The 20,061-nt window shown below is 52.1% G+C and overlaps 1 protein-coding gene and 1 long non-coding RNA gene across 3 annotated transcripts in view; both read left to right on the top strand.

Moving 5' to 3' along the window:
- The window catches only part of LOC121136616, a 33,856-nt gene extending 33,634 nt beyond the window's left edge, over positions 1 to 222 (top strand). For both annotated transcript variants that reach the window (XR_005873659.1, XR_005873658.1), the window contains exon 4: positions 151 to 222. This is a non-coding gene — a long non-coding RNA (uncharacterized LOC121136616). The remainder of the gene's footprint in view (positions 1 to 150) is intronic.
- Positions 223 to 7,631: 7,409 nt separating this feature from the next.
- Positions 7,632 to 20,061, top strand: part of Jph3 (junctophilin 3) — a 64,651-nt gene continuing 52,221 nt past the window's right edge. Inside the window, exon 1 of the mRNA XM_005073111.4 lies at positions 7,632 to 8,325. Coding sequence (XP_005073168.1) covers positions 7,944 to 8,325 — 382 coding nt within the window. The 5' untranslated portion in view covers positions 7,632 to 7,943. The remainder of the gene's footprint in view (positions 8,326 to 20,061) is intronic.

The following is a 20,061-nucleotide window of genomic DNA, read 5'->3' as shown; positions in this document are numbered from 1 at the left end:
CTCAGCCTGCCGTCTTATACAGTCCAGGACAACCTGCATCACCCATGGCAGTCTGGGCCCATCCCACATTAACCAAGAAAATCCCCCACAGACCTGCCCACAGGCCATCTTAAGCAGGCATTTTCTCAGTTAAGATTTTTCTCTTTTCAGGTATGTCTAGTTTGTCAAGTTGACAAAAAGCCAACAGCACAACCTCTCCATGAAGCATTCCCCCAAATATCCTTTTAACAGGCACGGGCCCCCAGGAACTAAAGCATGAGAAGCTACTGGTGTTGATTGCAGTTTGGGGTGTACTTTCAGAGGTCCATTGACTCTGGGTACTGATGGATCCAGGATCTGAAACATGGGTAAAGCCCACCCAAGCTATGAGCTGAGGGGGAAGAGTCTGAATGAGTCGTCTTTGCCTAAGGGGCTTGGGTCCCAGCCCTCTTTGTGTCCCTGGCGAATGGCACAAGAAAGGTAGAGGGGGTGCCTTCCTTGATGCGTAGGCAGAAGGCAAGGTGGGAAGGGGTGCGGAACAGGAAGGGGGTGTCCCCAGCTCCTCGTTCCCTCTCAGTAGCTCTGCTGTCACCCACTCGGAGGCTCAAACACAGCCATTAAACATCTGGTATGTATGGACACTAAGTTGGAGACAGATGTAAACATGGGGACTCAGGCTGGGTCTTAAGTCTCTCACAGCAAATGCTGATGGTGACCTAACTAGGCCATGCCGAGAACCCTCTACTGTGAGATGGAGACACTGGGCAGGAAGAATGGAGTGGTGGGCAGGCTTCCTGGGGGGGGAGAGGGCTACAAGCTGGGACCCAAAAGGAAATACCAGCAGAAGGAGGGGAATACAGGAGTTGAAATGTGGAGGAATGGGGACGAGGATGGGGGGTGGGGTGGGGGGTGTCATGTTGAGAGTGCTAGATGTCATCTGGAATTCAGGGAGTGGTGGGCCCTTCCCTGAAATGTATAGCTGTGAGTGAGCTCCTCTGGGTGCCTGTATGTCTGATGGAGCTGGTCCATACCAGCCAGGCCCCAGTCCGCTATTGTGATTTCTAAGTCTTGAATCCACCTTGCAACCTGCAGCAGCCCCGTCTCCTGAAGTCCTTTCGCAGACCAGTCTTTCCACATGTGTGATGTACCTTTAGGCTCCTCAGTCTTTTCCTTCTGGTCTGCCTTTCCAGATGGATCCGATTCACGGTGGACAGGAGAGTGGGATGCAGACCCTCTGGCCACTGGTCCTCATGAGGTCTGATCACACTGATGAGCCGTGGGAGCAGGGAACGGGGAGTATGTAAAAGTAACATGTTTGAGAGCAATGGCAGGGAGGCGGTTCCTCAGATGGCTTATATGTCCCCCACACCATCTGCTGAGCAGGAGGGGTGAGCAGGGCCCCCATAGTCTCCCCACAGTCCATACGCTGTGTCCCCAAGTGTCCTGTTGGTGATACCAGCTGGAGTCTACCAAGTATGAAACGTGGGTCAGAAGGAGCCTGCAAAACACCTTGAGCCGGGCCCTTCCCTGTACGACAAGCTTCAGTTCAGCCTGTGTTCAGAGATACAGGCTGCCTGCTTGTTTGTTGTTCATCTACCACTTAGTCTAAGCCATCTGTGCCAGGCGTGGAGCTCAGTGCCATGTGACAGGTCCACTTGGCCATGCTCTCCATTCCCTGTGTGAGTGGATGAGACCGCGACTTAAAAGAAAGTCACAGGACACAGTGATACACCTGGTTCAATGTGCTGATCCAGCTCAGAAAAGAGAGACCGGCTTGGCCTGGATCCTCCTTGGCACTAGAGGTGAACTTCAGTGTGTGATGTGTACCTAGGTGCAGAGCGCTTGGGCAAGATTAGGGGAGTGGTTTGAGAAGAACAGCTGTGGCTTGAGTGTGTGTCTCCCTAGGGGTTCTTGTGCCTGGACTGAATCTGTTGGGAAGTGGTAGAACCTTTGGCAGGTGAGGTCTAGTGGTTGGTCCTTGATCACCAGAAATGTGCTCTCTGGAGGGTAATTATGGGGCCAGTCTCTCTGATTCCACATCTGGTAATGTGAACTCCTCAATGCATATCCATGTACCTCTGCTGTGATATGATGGCTGAGAGAAAAGGTCCTCCCCAAAACTGGGCAGAAGAAGGCACTATGCTCCTGAACCTCTAGCACCTAGAGCTAAATAAACCTTTTTACTTGATAATGTTAACTGCCTCAGGTATTATGCTAGTGGGTTTTTAAAAAGTTGAGTAGTACAGCCTGAAAAACTGGAAACAAATATCTATACATGGCAGAATGGGGAATCAAGAGGTACAGCTGTGCAAATTAATCTTAAGCACAGTGCTGTGCAAAAAAAGAATGGATATGACAAGATTCCACACACATGAAGTCCAGAAGCAAGTGAGACAAAGTCAAATAGCACATGTTGTTGAATGATAAAGAAAAGCAAAGGTCACTAACTTAGGTTCATGGTTTCGTCTGAGAGGAGAACATAGATTATGAAAGTAGGTTATATGGGGCTTGGGATCCTGAAATTAAGGTTCAATTCCAAAACCTGGTGATCCTCCCATGGGCATTCACTATACAACAATTCACTAGTTATACAAATATGCACTTGACCAAGGGCAACACCCACCTCTCCAGGGAGTAGCCACATAAGGCTGAGGAAAGTGATGAATGCAAAACTGTGCTGTGATGCCCATTGTTCATGTCTACCTTGGGCCAAGGACTTGACCTGTCTAAACCTCAAGATTCTTCATCTATAAAGGAGAAAATAACAACAATAATAATGATAATAATAATACCTGCTTCATAAAGTTATTTTAGGATTAAATATGACAGCAAATGTAAAGTGCTGACTACAGCCAAGTACATAAGCTTAATTTTTCATCATCACCATCCTCATCACCACCATCATAATTACTATCACCACCATCACCACCACCATCACCATCATCACCATCATAATAATCACTATCATCATCATCATAATCATCACTACCATCACAGTCATCATCATCATCGCCATCACCACCATTATCACCATCATCATAATCACTGTCACCATCATTACCACCATCACAGTCATCACCACCATCACCATCATCATCGTCATCATAATAATCACTATCATCATCATCATCACTACAATCACAGTCATCGTTATCATCACCATCACCACCATCATCACCATCATCATAATCACTATCATCATTACCACCATCACAGTCATCACCACCATCACCATCATAATCACCATCATCATCACTACCATCACCACCACTGTCAACTTGAAATCAACCGTGTCATCCACAGAACACCCATCCTGACTTGGTCCCGTACTTCCTCCAGGCTCACTAAAGGAGCAGTCACACTTTCTTCCTGCTATCACAAGGCAAGACACTATTGACTGGGGCTCCCGGGCCAGGAATAGACATCTGGCTTTAGTTGACCCAAGCTGAATCTGTCTCACATGATTCCATCCAGGAGTCCACATAAGCAATGCTCCTAATGGAGAGAGAAGACTGCAGCAGAGAAAGCAAGGCCATAGGGAGCAAGAACTGACTGCAGGACTCAGGAGAAAGTATGCTCAAGCTCCAACACAGTGAGAAGGTAGCCATAACTGCAACTAGGGGGAGAGCCTTGGGAGAAACTGAGTCAGCTGGGACTTTGACCTTGAGTTTTCAGACTCTGAGTTTCCAGACCTAGAACTTTGAACACTGGATACCATTGCTTAAGCCCCCTGGTCTGTAATCATTAGTTATGGCTGACCCACAGCCCAGTCACAGGGTTTGGCAAGCTGTTATATAAGTAGGTGGCAGGGATGAGGCTTCATTAGCAGAGTGTTTGCCTTGCATTCAAGAAGGCCTGGGTTAAGTCCCCTGTAGCACATAACCTAAGCATGTGCAAACCTGTAATACCAGCACTCATTAGAATCAGAAGTTCAAGGTCACCCTCGGCTACATGAGATCTTGTCTGAAACAAACAAGCAAAAAAGTCACTCAAGTGGCAAATGACCTCAGTTTTGTGAGCTATCTGTTGTCTAATAGAACTGCTCAATTAGCCTGTTAGAGTGTCTGTGTTGATACAGAGTTATGGATACTCTAAGTGGATGACCATAGCTGTGTTACCAGAAAAACAAAACAAAACAGTAAAAAGCTAGAGTTTTCATAACCCTTGGCTTAAAACAATAGTTCATTTTATTCAGAGACTAAGAATACAAAAAGATTGGAATAGGAAGATTCCCTTTCAGGATGGTGTGTGTTCTCTCTCAGGGCAGTGTGTATGGCTCTTCCTAGATACTGGCTGCTTCTGGGAGTGCCCCCCCCACGCCAGCTCCACCTATACACTGTCTGGGCTTTCTCACAGCAATGGCAACCGTCCCAAGCCCCAGCAGCTTCCCAAGAGTTCCAGGCTGCCACTCACTGCTCATGAACTAATTTCTGTTGCACTAGCAAGGCCAGTCAGGGTTCAGAGGACAGGAAGGAGATGGGAGGAGGGTTGACCACATACCAAAGAAGAATCCATATGGGAGATTTTGCTTCGGGGGTGCAGAGTATGGGCATGATAAATACAGGTGACACCAGAGGGTGGCTACATCCTTTTCTAAAGTATTTATGGTTTTATTTTGTGTGCGTGCATATTCATCTGAGTGTCTGTATGTGTTTATGTATGCCATATGTGTGCAGGGCCTGGGCAACCAGAAGAGGGTGTCTGATTCCCTGGAACTGGGGTTGCAGGTGGTATGTGCCATCCAATAAGGATACTGGGAACTCAACCTGAGTGTTCTGCAGGAGCAGCAAGTGATCCTAACCTCTGAGACATTTCTCCATGCCCTAAATATTGTACTTTATAGGCATTTTCTTGACAACTTGAAATAATTTTCAGTTCTACCTTAATCGACCTCTCCTTCTTGGGATGAGCAGGTAACAGGGATTGAATCCAGGACCTCCTGCATCCTGGACAAACATTCTACCACTAAGCTAACTCCTCAGTCCCTTGGCTGAGTTCTTTCAAGGAGACATACAGGCTCATGTGGACATGAAAAGGGACTTACACAGAGAAGCCAGAGCACCCACCACCATCACCAAGTTACAACTGGAAAGCATCCTGAGTATGGGCAGAGACTAGAAAACAAATAGCGATGCCTGAGGGTAGAGAGGGCTGGGACCTCAGCTGTCATTATTGTCCCATTAGCAAAGCTCTCACCCAGAGGGTCAGGCAGTCTTCTGGACAAGGAGAGTGTGTGACTCCACTTGAAGTCACTGAGGCAAGGTTTCCAGCCAAGCTCAGCACCCAAAGAGTCCATGGAGGACTAAGGCTGCAGCTTAGTGGTAGAGCACTTGCCTAGCACAAATATACAAGGCCCTGGCTTCATCCCCAATAAGAGGCTGCAGCAGCCTGCTTGCAAGGGTAGCTTTGCCTCTTCCTTGGCTCTTGCTTAAGTTGCTGGGTGGTACTGTGTTTAAATCACTTTGGCAAAATTCCTCTTAAATGCAATCAATACCTCCAGCCCTACTTTATGGGGCAAACAGTTCCAAACTGCACAAATATGCCTTAAATATCTGCACTCCGGAGACTAGAGCAGGTCACTGTCTGAGCGACCCTGGGAGTGGGAGATGAGAGGGGGAGCGCAGGGAAGGGTGGACAGGATGGCAGGGAGTGAGTGAAAGGCATGCATGACTGGGGGAGCAGTGCCCTGTATCTGGCTTGAGGCCATCACCACTTCCCAGAGGGAATGTGTTTGCCATGCAGTGCTGTGCAAGCAAAGGCTGCCGAGTCAGCAAAAGAGGGCAGGAAATAAAATGGAAGGAGATGCAGTGTATTGTCAGAGTGATGGCATGGTTTCTGCCTACAGTGTAGGGGAAGGGGGCAGGTTGAGAGCTAGGCATCCCCATCACTACATCCCAGTGACAGTCCTACTCCCTCATACTTACTAGATGCTGGACTCCTGATCCCTGGATCCTCACAGGGACCCTATTGGAGCTGATGCTAGCCCCACTTAACAGGTTAGGCAACTAACGGTGCACAGAGACATGAAGTGGCTACCAAAAGTCACACAGCCTGGAAACCGGAATCAGAATTTGAACCTGAGCCTTAAAAAGATGAGTCTGTGGCCCATTTGACCACACATTCATAACCGATGATTTCTCATTTACACCTAACAGACTCAATATACTGTTTCCTAGCCTTTTAGATTAACAAATTAAAATACACAGAAGCAAAGCTAAGCCTGAGGATAGAAGTGCTGTCTGGAAGAATGGCAATTCCGTGCCCCCACCATGTGTATGGCAGACCGTTGCCAACTTCCAGTAAAGTCCAAGATGTGCCACACCAGCAGTCCACCATAGGCATTCAGAGGACCACCTGAGGGGGAACCTTGCTTCAGAGACCAGAGTGACAGTAAACCGTGGACGAGGGCTGGACTCCTTGGGAAGATGAGAGACTGACACCGGGCTGGTCTTTAAGGAGAGGGTGTTGTGCCTAAAGCAAGGGGTTGAGGTTGAGGTTGAAATCTGGGGATCTGGAAGCGCCTCTATGATCCTGAGAACTCCTTTAGAGACCCTGGCTAGCTGCAGGTGCCACTCCATACTACTGGTTCTTAGCCTAGAAGATTTCACCGCCTGGGCCGCGATTCTGGGCTTACTGGGCTGTCTGTCACCACTAGCCCCCATTAGCCCCCGCCCTTGTGCAGTTGTGAAGCCATACAACCCCTCTCCTCAGTCCATTGCACCACCCTCTGCCATTCCCTGTACGCATTCAGGGAGGGCAGGGGATGTGGGCTCTTGTCTTTGGATTGATGATCCAGGAAATGCATTTTCAATTAGTCCCAGGATGCTGAGGACCAAGAATCACATCATCCTTTGGTGGGGGTGGGTAATGAGTGGAGAGAGACCTAGTAACCGCGGAGTAGGGACCCCAACGAGCGACCGCTTCTAGAGTGGGGGGATACCTGTTGGTCAGGGCGCAGGACCCAGGGCGCAGGGTGCACAGGATTTGGGTGGCTTTGCTCCAAGATGTAAACGTGTGGCCCAACTTTCTATTAATCTTTGGAGGGGGCTAAACGCTATTCGCTAAAGGCGTGTTTTCCGAGATGAGCGCCTCCCCGGGGACCCTCAGTGGCCCTGAAGGAGAAAGGAGAGAGTGTGTGTCACAGGAAGAAACCACCTGTGGTTTGCAGGAGCCTCGCAGTCAAGTCGTGGTCGGCGCGGGCCGCGGTGCTGGCATCCCCTGAGCTGTCGGGGTGGGGACCGCACGGCCCTTCACTGCCTGCGGCGCCCGAGACTCCTCCCGGCTCCCGGTCGCGGCGTGCGCTCGCGGTGCCCAGTTCCTTCCCGTTACGCAGTTCCTGTCCCTTTAAATCCCAGACCCTGTCAGGGGCGGTTGGGGCGCGCCGGCCAGACCCCGAGCCGGGGGAGGGGCAGGGCGCCCCGGGGTCCCCGCGTGCGCGCGCGCGCGGCCGCCAGCGCCCCTCTCTAGGCGGCCGCGCGCCTGCCGGAGCCCGGAGCGCACGCCGCCGCCGCAGTGCCGCCGCCCGGCCCGGCCGGGATCCGTGCAGCCGCGCGCGCCGCCGCCCGCGGGCCCCGCCGCCCGGGCCTGAGCCGCGCCCCGCGCCCTCCCGCTCCCGGGGCGCGCGGCGAGGGGCCCTGGCGGCGAGGTGGAGCCGCGGGCACCAGCCGCTCCCCCGCCCTGCGCCGCCCCTCCCCCGCCTCTTCCCGGTCCTGTCTCCAGCGGGAGCGCGAGACGCTGGTCAGGCTCCGGCGCAGCTCGAAAATGAACAATCGCCGCGGGCGGACCTAGACGCCGCCGCCGGTCCGCGCGCGGGGTCGCGGGCGTGATCCATCCCTCCCCCCCCCCGAAAAGAGCATCGCAACAAAAAGCCAGCCAGCCAACCAAGACTCCGGTTTGTTGATAGCCTTGTTTTTTATTTTTTTTTTCTTTCACCGCTTGCGGGATTCGCAAACCGCGTTACATGCATGTCCAGTGGGGGTAGGTTTAATTTTGACGATGGAGGGTCCTACTGCGGAGGCTGGGAGGACGGCAAGGCGCACGGCCATGGCGTCTGCACCGGCCCGAAGGGCCAGGGCGAATACACCGGCTCGTGGAGCCACGGCTTTGAGGTCCTGGGTGTCTACACCTGGCCCAGCGGCAACACGTACCAAGGCACCTGGGCGCAGGGCAAGCGCCACGGCATCGGCCTGGAGAGCAAGGGGAAGTGGGTGTACAAGGGCGAGTGGACGCACGGATTTAAGGGGCGCTACGGTGTGCGGGAGTGCACGGGCAACGGGGCCAAATATGAAGGGACCTGGAGCAACGGACTGCAGGATGGCTACGGCACGGAGACCTACTCGGATGGAGGTAGGTGCGGGCAGCGGGGGCGGGGGAGGAATGGGGACCGGCCCCTCTTTCTCCTTCTGTTTATCTTCCGGGAAGTTGAACCTCGCCCTCCAATTGGGCTATGGGTTCCTGGGGCATCTCCTAGGTTCCCAGGAGGCCTCAGCGGGCCCCTGGCCACAGGTTGCCCCATGCTTGATGGGGACCGCGGCCCGTGCCAACCCAAAGGTTGGGGGCTCTCCAGCAGCAGGGCCAGGCCTCTGCTGCAGCAGCTGAGCCAAAGTCTCAGCATATCCTGAGGAGCAGGCGAGAGATTTGCACCTGCCAGAAGGCCAGGCCGGGTCCTCTGCTACCTCCGGGACCTCCAAGGCAGGAGGGGCCTGAAAATGGACCCTTCCCCTCCCTTCATGTTGCTCGCCTGGTGTCCCCAGAGTCAGGCCCCGGTTAGCTTCTTGTTTTCCTGCGGTGCCCAGGGCCTCCCTCAGTCCTAAAGCAACCCAAGCCAATGGAGAGGGAGCGCTGGGAGCGCCAGAGGCGGGGGACGCCGACCAAACCAAACAGCAAGGCAATAAACTTCTAGGTGGTTGGACACAGGCTGTCGAAGCAGGCTGCTGGAGAGAGAGGGAGGGAGGGAGGGAGGAGGCCCATCTGTTTAGCGGGAGCCCAGGAATCTGGCCGCTCAGTGGCTGAATCATTTTCACCTTTAGTTTAGGGAATCGCTCTGCGCCTCCGGTGTAAGATGCCACCACAGTCCGGGCAGAGCCTGTTCCGGAAGCCAGGGAACTGCCAGTGTGATGGTTTCTGTTCAGAAGTCCTGGCTGACTTAGCAGCGGCCACCTTACCTGGACACTCCAGTGCCCACTCCTCAGCGGTGCTGAGACCTCGGGAATAGTTCTAGATCCTGGGAAACAGACCCCAAGGCCGACTCTGCCTGGAGGCCCCCTCCCCCTCCAGGCGCTCATCCCAAGAGGCTGTTCTTTTGCCTCCCTCTGGGCCTGGGCGGCTTCTGATTTTTAGGGCATGGATGCAGCAATGACTTGGGCTTCTTCCGGGGACAGAGAGCTTGATGGAGCCTGTGTGTGTTCTCTGTGCCTGAAGCCAGCTCCTGCCCGAAGCCAGCACCTGCTCCTGACCACATCTAAGAGTGATCAGGGCTTGAAAGTAATTATTATTTTGGCTTATGCAACTGAAAGACAGGGTTCGTTATTACCCGAAGAGGAGGCGGAGTCTGGGCAGTTAATTATATAATGCTCCTGCCTGTCTGTGCCTTGCCCAGCCATGGTCCCAGGCGGCCTTTTCTGTGCTGTTGTTTTCGTGGGTAAAGCTGCAGAGTTTCCCTGACCCTGGGGCATTGAGCCCTCCTGAGATTCCAGGAGCATGCACGTGGTGTGTGTGTGTGTGTGTGTGTGTGTGTGTGTGTGTGTGTACACGTGTACTCACACACTCAGTCTTGGTTAGGTCCTCACAGCAGGTGTGGGTGGTCAAGCAGCCTGGTGTTCCCAGCAGGGATCCTTAGCAGGCAGTTGTGGCCCAGGACAGTCATCACTCGGGATTCTGGATAGACTGGTCTGCAAAACTGCTTTCTAGAGGTGCCTGCTCTGGAACAGCTATGGTGACTCCTGGGGTGACTGAACCTATCAGAAGGGGAGAATCCCAGAACACTTGAGGGTGGGGCCCTGCACTCAGCCTGCCCACACCCCAGACATCTATCTTCATTGGCCTAAGGAGTTCTTACCTCCCCATCAACAAATGTTTATTGAACACTTACTATGACCAGATGCTGAAGCTCTGGGAACTCAGAAGCAGGCAAAGCAGACATGATCTTTCCAGAGTGTTCACTTAGGAAGATGGTAGCAATTCTCCTTGGGGAGGTGGGAGCAGGCACTGGGTCTGCCAGGGACTAGGGGCCCGGTGTGCAGCTACCACCCTCTAGATGACTTTCTGAGGATCTTGGCCCTCTACTTGGAGCTTTCCAGGCCATCGGCCTCCTGTAGTGCTTCAAAGTCTGCTTTGAAGGTGAAGTCAATCAGATCAGGGGTGTGTGTGAGCAGAGATTCAGAGCCTAGCCTTGTGGTAGAGCCCCCACGTGTCTGGGGCCATGACCCCTTGCTCCTCACTTCCTGACTTTGCCAGGGGTGCTCTTTTTGCCCTGAACCCCTCAAGGGGATTGCAGTTCTTACCACTTTCCCTGGAGTGCATGGTAGAGAGAGAGGTAGGCATGTGGATCTGGACTTCAGGGCCCTCTCTGATTATTGGATGTTGAATTATTGGATGCTGAAATTAAGCTGGCCCTGCTTGCTCTGGACATTCAGGTACAGGTGTCCAGATCCGTTTTCCTGATCATGACTACCTTTTGTTAGGAAGGGTAACCTCTGAGAACCCAGACCCTGGGGAAATTGATCTATGAACTTGGGTGGGGTGTGGTCAGCTGCAAGAGCATACCTGGTGGGCTCCCGGTCCTCCGTGGAGGGTGATTGGCTCTCTTGAGTGAGTAGTCCCAGCTCAGCACACCTTTGACTTTATACAGAGATGGGAATTTGGGGCAGACGGCAGCAGAACTCCACAACTTTTGCTCAGCGTCCAAGACTGACTTAGAGAAGCAGTGGTTGTCATGAACAGAAAATGTATTCTGCATTCAGCTGCAATTGGTACAGAATCCGTTTCGGCTAGGGACTCTTTTGCCAAGTCCTCCTCCAGCTTGCCCTCCCCCAGGCACAGTCAGGCATTGCTCCTGATGTGAGCCCAGTAAGCAACTCTTGAAGTCTTCGTGAGGCCCCAGGGATGGGGTGGGTGCCACTGTAGTACAAGGTTTTGGGGGCATTGACCACCTGGCCTTGAGTCCTGGCCTTGCCAGGGATCTGCTTTGTGACTTTGGGCAAGTGGCTTCACCTCTCTGAGCTTCTGTCCCTTTGTCTTTGCAAAAGGATAGCACCATGGAGTGGGCGAGGATGAGCGGAGGGTGGCGTCCCAGGCTCTGCCAGGAACCAAGTGGGCACTCTTTTCATCCTTACAGTTCACGTGCAGAGAACATAACTGCTAGCAGATCCCAGGAGAACTAACAGACAAGCAGGGCCAAGGTGGCCACACAGGTGACAGAGGCGACAGAGGATATTTGCTGTGTCTCTTACACTTCCCATGTCACACACCGGACAGCTGAGACGTTGAGCCGGGAGACTTGGGAAGGGCTGGGATTCTAAGTTAGCTTTCGTTTGCTTTGCCTTTTATAAACTCCCTTTGTGATCTGCCTGTTATCTCTTCCACATGCTCTGTCCCCTTGCCGGGGGCAGCACCCCAGGTACAGGCAGATGCACGCTCTAGCAGCCATCATTGTCATCGCATTGAGACCCTGGGACCACCTTGCTTTCTGAAGATAAACAAGGCTTCTTCTGGATGCCTTGGACCAGAAAGTCACCCCCCCAGATAAACCCTCCCACACTCTGAGAGATGAGTCATCATACGCCCCGGCCTCCCCACTCCCCATACAAGCAGGTCCCGTTCACCGGCCCAGATTCCACAGCCCACACACATCACACACACCCACAGTAAGAATTCAGATCCACCCAGGCGCCTGCGCATACACACTCGCACAATACACCTGCCACCCTCGGATCTTCCACCCTGTCCCCTGAAGCAGCCACATGTATCTCCTGGCTTTGTTTGCTCTGCCATAGCTGAGGGCCGGGCGTCCTTGCCACCCTGTAAATTCAGGGTTCTGATGAAAAGGTGGTGCAGCCGTTTCTATTTTAATGTGGCATTGCTGCCCCTTGTGAAGAGAAACTGCTATCAGACAATACAAACTGAGTTTTTCTTTTTGTCAGCACCGGGGTTTGAACCTAGAACCTTTCTGTGCTAGGTAGACACTCTGCCATTGAGCTATATCCCCATTCTTCTTCACTTTTTTATTTTACATTTTATTTTGGATAGGGTCTTGCTAAGCTATTTAGGCTGACTTTGAACTGGTGATCCTCTAACCCCAGTCTCCTGAGTGCTGGTGATTCCAGGTCTGTGCTACCATGCCTAGCTACTTAAACTACCGTCCATGCTCAACTGTGAGGAAATCTTTGACTGAAAAAATCCAGGTGCCTGGGTTACGGAGGCACAACCAACCCAGCCATCCACACAGATATTCCACCCAGAGAAGCTCAGTTCTGAAGGAGGCACACACTCTGTCTTGGAAGAGAAAGACATTTCCCCTGTCTCTTTCTACCACTGAGGGAGGGGGATGCTGACAGGCTCCATCAGGTGAAAGGAGAAAGAGAGCAAATGACTAGTTCTTTGTTCCAATTATAGCTGAGAAAGAAGGGTTGGTGAGAAGTGTTCCCTCCCCCACCTCAGCCTCAACTGCCTGCATTTGGGACCTGATGTGAGCCTTTCCAGTCATCATTTCCCTTGAGAGTGGTTTCTGAGAGCACCTAGTGTGGAGTCCTGGGTGACCTGAGGTAAGGGGACTCTGCCCTGTCCTCGATGAGGACCTGGGCTAGAGGGAGGATGACTCTGGAAGAGATAGTGCCAGTGTCCTGGGTGGGGGCACGTCTTCCTCAGCACCCTACGACTCCACAATTCTCAGCGTAACTAGTGGACTGCGCCTGCAGATATGCTCCGTAATAACCCCTCCATGCTGGCCATGGAGGACATGACACTCACTGCATAGGATTCTGGTCTTTTGGGCATAGTTGTTATATTTTATTTCTTTTGAGACAGGAACTTAATGTGTAGCCCACATTGGTCTAATATTCACCCTATAGCCGAGGCTGGCCTGAACCTTGTAGAAATTCTTCTGCTTCAGCTCCTAAGTGGAGATCCTCTTTTTAACACTTAACAGGGTTTTGATTTGTCATTATTGTGTGTTATGAAGTGTGGGCAAGTGTGGGTTTGCACATGCCACAGCATGTGTGTAGAGGTCAGAGGACAACCTCCTTCCATCTTTATGTGGGCTCTGGGGATTGAACTCAGGTCATTGGGCTCACACAGAAAGTGCCTTTGCCCACTGAGCTATCTCACTGGTCCTTGTGTTTTATCGTTGTTTGAGACAGGGTCTTATGTAGCCCAAGCAGGCCTTGAACTATCTGTGTTCTTGAGGATGACCCTTTGAGTGCTGGGAGTACAAGTATGGGTCACCACACCCACTTTATGTATTTTTGGGGATCAAATCCAGGACTTCTTGTGTGCTTGTCAAGCATTTTGCCAGCTGAGGTACATCCTCAGCCCTGGGGTCCATTTCTTTTAAGTATTATTTGTGTGTGTGTTTGTTTGGGCCCCTGTGTACCAGGCTGCGTGTGTAGAGATCAGAGGACAACTTTCACCATGTGGGTCCACAGGATGAGCACAAATCATCATGCTTGTCAGCAGGCATGTTTACCTAATGAGCCATCCCTGTCCTGGGTTTCAGATTGAGCTGGGTGGCTCCTTGGGAGGCTGGTTCCTAAGGAGGTGAGCCTTGAGGACCTTCAGCACCTTGGAGAGCGCCCACGCCAATTGCTCTGAATTTAGATGCCAAACAGGTCACTTTCTGGGGCCAAACCCAGTGGGGCCTCAAAAGTAAAACCTTGGCCCCGAGCCCTCCTGTATGCTGTGTACCTAGTCAGTGTGTCTACCACTCTGTCTACTGCTCACATTCCAAGAAACATGGCCAGTCCTGGGCTGTCTCACCCTGTGCTACACCCTGCTCACCTTGTAGTGCTGTTGAGATGGGTTTGGGTGAAGCTTCAGGAAGACTGGCTGCCCTAAGTGTAGTCCAAGGTTTGCTACCATCTTAGGCCGTGTGCTGGCTTCATGGAATGTGGCTGGGTCGCAGCTGAAGGCAGATGGAAGAATGGTCCTTCTGTGATGGCTGATGAGAGAGCATCTTGCGCTTTCTCTTTAGATCGGCCTTAATGGATTAATCACCTAGACCAGTCCTGCCCACCCCACTGGCCTTGGCCTCTAGCCACGTGCAACCATTTGCATTTAAATCTAATTAAATGCAATACAATATAGGGAGTCAGCTCCTTGGTGCACCAGCCACATCTCAAATGCTCTATGGTTTGTGGAGTAGTGGCTGCTGTGGTGTACAGCACAGAGAGAAACTATTATTGTTACTGCAGAAGGGCCTGTAGGATATGATGGCCTGTAGTGTACCCCTCTTGCAGGAAGGAGCATTGCTGGTGGTCACTGCCATGTGGCCAGGGACTAGATATTGCCAGTATATAGTGGTCATTCATTTATTATTGGAAATAAAGGTAATGTTTAGTTTCACTATTGATGTCCATTTCCTCTGGACAGCTGGATGGTCCAGATGGAAACAGCTCCTTAAGATGTGTGTCTGTGGTCAGTCTCACATTTGTGTACCATATCCCTGTTACAGTGTTTTGTACTGTACCTGGACAACCAGTATTTGAGACAAGTCAGTGGTACTGGGTGAACAAATAATGGTGATAATAGTCTAACAGTGAGATGCACTCATGTCTGGAGATGGTTCTGGGCCTCCGCTGAGCAGGCACATTCCTTGTAGGGTGCTGGAAAGAGGAGGTCCTCTCCTGTCTACGTGAGAACCGCCTCTCTGCTGCTACCCTCCTCAGCTGGAAGCATCCAGGACATCAAGAGGTTCTCACAGAGGTCCTACTGTGTTCAGGACACAGCGCAGCAACGGGACCTGCCTTGTTGACTGGGTCTGGCTGTGTACAGCGGCTGGCTTGCAGGAGCAGAGGAGACTAGATAAAAGAAAGAGAAACGAGAAATAGAATGACATAATCTCCTGGAAAAGCAAACTGTTTGGATACAAGTGCAAAAATATGTGATATAACTTAGGGTCTGTCCTGCCAGATTTAGGGAATTTCATGTGCATCCTGAAGGCACAGCAAAGACCTCCCAGGGCAGGGAGGCTCCATTGGTGTTTGGAAGCCCACCCCAGGTTCCTGTCTTCATGAGAATCCTCTGATCCTTCCTCTCCTTCAGTTTCCTAGATTCTGTGGGAGGACACTGACCTCCTTCTGCTGAGCAGGTGCTGTCTCCCCACTTCCCAGCAATGTCGCAGGTTGTCACCTGAATCTAGGAGGTACTCAGAAGTGCAAACCTGGTGCTTCATGCCAGCTAGGGAAGCATGGTCTGCCTCTCTGAGTCTAGGCCAGCACGTGTGACAGAATCACACGTAAGGAGTGCCTGAACACAGATGGTCAGCTTTCTTGAATTTCTGGGCTGGGATATCACTCAGGATATCACATTTTACAGGGCTCAGTTGAGAACCACAGCTTGGCCAGGTGCCTCCCAGCCCTGCTGCATACTAGAATCACTATGTGTGGTCCTGGTGTACCCATATCTCAGATGAATACGAAGTCTGTCTGGAGTGCTTTGTGGAATACCATTGCCTGGGCTCACCCAGAAGTGCAGGTGAAGGGACAGCTGAGCCCTGGGATGCTCTATGAGTTTCCAGGTGAGGCTGATGTCTGCCTTTAGGGAAGCCCTGTTGATCCAGAACACTGCAACTTGCATCAGAATCCTGAGAGTGCATCCATCCCTGGTGGTGCCATGATCTTATTTCCAGGGAGGGTTATTGGAAGAGGGAAGATGCCCTGATGTGGAGCCATCATCTCATACTGAATAAAGAGGGAGATGGAACTGAGCCTTCCTCTCTGTCTCTGTCTCTGTCTCTGTCTCTGTCTCTGTCTCTGTCTCTGTCTCTCTGTCTCTCTGTCTCTCTCTCTCTCTCTCTCTCTCTCTCTCTCTCTCTCTCTCTCTCTCTCTCCTGTGAGCAAGCAGCTTCCCTCTCCTGCTGCCACAGTCATGATCTCCTTCTCACAGACCTATGACCATATGCACTGCCTCACCCAAAGTGGGGCAGAGCTGACAGCCACACCCTGGAGCCCCCAAATTGCAAGTCAGAATGTATAGCCAGCATACTGCTCCCTTCAAAGAGATTAGAAAAGTGAGGGTCACGGAGGTGTGGCTTACTGAGGTCTCATGGTTGGTGGACAGCAGAAGTCAACTGGTTTCCACACTATCTCCACCATCCCCTGGCTTCCTGATGGAGGACCATGTGCCAGCCTCCCCCTTCATTTATAGATAAGGGACCAGAGTGGTGAGGACCTGTGGCTATGGTCTCAGCTTAGCAGCAGCAGTCTAGTCTCTGGTGGGGCTTGGCCCTGTAAATGCTAAGACCCTTGACAAAACCACTCATTCTGGAAGAAAACATGCAGACTTCTGCAGATTTGAGATGCTGTGTGCCCTTGTAGGTGTTCACAGAACCCCAGAGAGGAACGCTGTGCTCTCCAAAATGCCTGGACCTGCTCTGCTGGGTCTCATCTTGCACAGTGAGGACAAGAACAGGTAGATGGCCAGAGCTAGAAGGCACCTCCAGGAGAGTAAATCTGAAATAGAGACTGAGGCCACGTGGCAGAGGCAGATTTTGCTACCCCTTGCACCTGCCAGCTCCACCAGACACCCCACTCCCCCACAGCATAGGGCACCCAGAATCTTTCTTGGGCCTGCACCTGGCCCCCAGCTCAGAAGCATGGACTTGAATGTTCCTTTGGGTTACATCAGCAACATCCCAGACCTTGGCTGCTTAGTCTCCAGGCAGGGAAAGCAGGGCACCCCCCACTCCATTTTGTAAATGAGCAGCTGATGCTCCAGGAAGATGTAGAAGTGAGGTAGGCTGGGTCAGGGACACAGCCCTGCTCATTTGGGGGTGGGGGTTGGACAGACTGCTTGTACTATGTGCAGGGTCAGGCCGTGGAGCCCCTCTACTCCTGCTGTGCTGAGGTCCCAAGGACTATCGCCCCTCAAGACGCACCTGTCTCCTGCGTATTGCCCCTGGGAATGGAAGTGTTCATTTCAGGAGAGGCCATGGCCAGCTTCCCCAGGAAGGGTTTCTTTCAAACACAGAGGAAGACTCAGGGAAACCTCATGGGAGCTCTGGGTGGAACTTCCTCTGGGGCAAGCATCATGGTTAGTTTTTTGTCGACTCTAACTAGAGCTCCGTGACAAGAAGGAACCTCAGTTGGGGACTTGTCTTGAGAGCAAGTCTGTGGGGCAGCTTCTTGATTAATGACTGATATGGGAGGGCCTAGCCCACTGTGGGCGGTGCCAGCCCTGAGCAGGTGGTTCAGGGCTCTGTAAGAAGGCAGGCTGAGCAAGTCATGTAGAGCCAGCCAGTAAATGGTGTTCCTCTGTGGACTCTGCCCTGACTTGCCTTAGTGATAGATGTGACAAGGAAGTGTAAGCCAAATGAACCCTTCCTTTCCCCAAGCCACTCTTGGTCAGTGTGTCACTACAGTAACAGAATGGAACCCAAGACAGTAGGTATCACAGCCCCAAGGGCGTGCTCGAGTGTGTTGGGTTTGCACCCCAAAAGAGAGAAAACAGCATTTAGATAACATTTTTGGTGCTAACTTTTTTGAGATATAATTCACATAAAAATTCATTCTCTTCCAATGCACATTGTAGTGTTTAGTTTTTTTGCTTTTTTTAAAGTGTATTCACAGTTGGGTTCTCATCACTAGTCTCTTCTTCTTCTTCTTCCTCTTCTTCCTCCTCCTCTTCCTCCACCACCTCCTCCTCTTTTCTTCTTCTTCTTCTTCTTCTTCTTCTTCTTCTTCTTCTTCTTCTTCTTCTTCTTTTTCTTCTTCTTTTCTTCTCTCCCTCTCCTCCTCCTCCTCCTCCTCTTCTTCTTCCTCATGCCTCAGTATGTATATGTGGTAGTCAACCCCAGGTGTCCCTCCTTGTTTTATATGAGACAGGGTCTCACTGGCCTGGGCCTTGTGGCTAGGCTAGGTAGATGGCCAGTGAACTCTGAAGATCTGCCTGTCTCCACCTCCCACAGTGGGCATCACGAGTGGATGCTGCCATGCCTGGATTTTCTATGTGGATTCTGGGGATTGAACCCTGGCCCTAACAACTGAGCAGGGTCTCACAGTAGCTCAGGCTGACTTAGGCAGTCTTGCCTCAGCCTCCTCAGTTCTGGGGTCACAGGTCTGCACCACCTGTCCAGAACGCTTTGCATCTCCAATCGTCTCTGCACCCTGGTTCACACCTGCTGGTCATTTGTCTGCCTCCTGTCCCCAGATTCACCTGCTTTGGCTATTTCAGACGTGTGGGATCATACCTGTGTGCCCCTGTGTGACTGGCCCTTTCACTGAGCATGGCATTCCAAGTCCTTAGTATCATGCTTCCTTTTTTTGTCTGAGTAGCACTCCATTGTTTGGTCTTCCTCTGTTGGGCCTTCCATTGGGCCCCTGGCAGCAGTGAGTGGTGTTTCAGTGAGTCTCTCAGTATGTGTATTTTCAGTTCTCTCGGGGATGCCAGAAGTGGGCTCTCAGGGTCCTGTGAGGTGACTGGATCTTACCTTTTGAGGAACTGGCTGACCAGCTGCACAGCTGCTGCTCTCTCCCATTCCTGCCTGCAGTGTGTTGAGAGCTTCAGTTCCCCCCAGCCTCACCCCAGGCTCATCCATACCTGTTACTACTGCCCTTCTGGTGGCAGCCACCCCGACCCCACAGTGTCCTGCTGTGGTCTTGTTTATGCTTCCTGCACTGCTGGATGTCTCTTCACATGCAGTTTGGGCTACTGCCTGAATGTCTGTCCCTCTGTGCTGTCTGCTTAGTTCTATGCCTGTCCTTAAACCACATTACTTGTTTTATTATTGGCTTCTAGGGTTTTCTTCAGACTGTATCTGAGTGCTGGTTGCGGGGGTGGGGAGGTAGGACTGCCAGAGATCTCCTCAGGGTCGATTTCTTTCTCCCAGAGCTCCCAGTACTATGCCAGGCACACAGTTGGTACCTAGAAAGTGCTTACAGTGACAGGCTTGGGATCACTGCTCAGGGTTGGTGTCATTAGAGGCTGTGACACACAACCAGCTGGCTCTGGGGATGGGTGGACAGAGCTCAGTACTGTTTGGCTGTTAGTTGCTCTGGAGCTCATGTTGGTTCCTTGAATGGCGTTGGTGGAGCAGAGGACACTGGAGACAGAATGGTGTCTGTAACCTGGAGAAAGCCATCTGGGGAAGTAGCTTTGGATGGAGAATCGGGGTGAGAGGGGCAGGGATGGTGGGCTTCCTAGCCTGCAGACGGAGCCTCTGCCACCTCAGGGAGGGTTTTATGGCCCACTTGTTGGACCACACCAGTCAGGGCTCCTACTTGACCATCTCTGTGAAGGTCCCAAGGGACTGCACCATGTCCAGGGCCCTGGGCTTATGTGTCTCTGAGAAAGTGCAGCAAAGAAGCCACAGGCAGGGGTTGATTGGGTTGGAGCTGGCTTCAGCAGCACCAGTCCAACCATGAGGTAGCTTGCAGGAACGGCATTCTGTCCTTCTAGCTGCAGGAGCAAAGAGAAGAGATGTGTGAGCCCTGGGGAGTGAGTAGCAAGTCGGGGAGCAAGAGTTACGGGGGGAGACAGGTGGGGGAGACAGGTGGGTGACGCAGTCCTGTCAGGACCCAACTTGGAGTCTCTCACTCCACTCTATGTCTTCTGGTGCAACTGTGCCTGGGAGCCTAGGAATATCTCAGCCTCCTGTGGAGGAGCAAGACAGAGGTTGGGAGATGAAGCCGTGGTCCAGAGTATCATGGGGCATAGGTACAGCTTAGGAACCTAGGGCTATGTGTTGCGTGTTCCATGGCTTCAGAAAATTGCCTGTCTGCCTCAGTTTCCAGCCCCTGGAAGGGCTCATCAGGACTATTAGCACTTGGTGGAAACTGTGTCTCCCAGTACCATGGAATGCAGCCAACTCCCCCGACCCCGGGCCATCTCCAATCCTCTAAAGTGGACTTCCATCTGCTGGTGCCCTGGGGA

This window comes from Mesocricetus auratus, unplaced genomic scaffold (genome assembly GCF_017639785.1).
Source record: "Mesocricetus auratus isolate SY011 unplaced genomic scaffold, BCM_Maur_2.0 Super-Scaffold_6723, whole genome shotgun sequence".
Classification (NCBI taxonomy): Eukaryota; Metazoa; Chordata; class Mammalia; order Rodentia; family Cricetidae; genus Mesocricetus; species Mesocricetus auratus.
The sequence above is the reverse complement of the archived record's forward strand: the minus strand, read 5'-3'. Positions and strand labels throughout refer to the sequence as shown.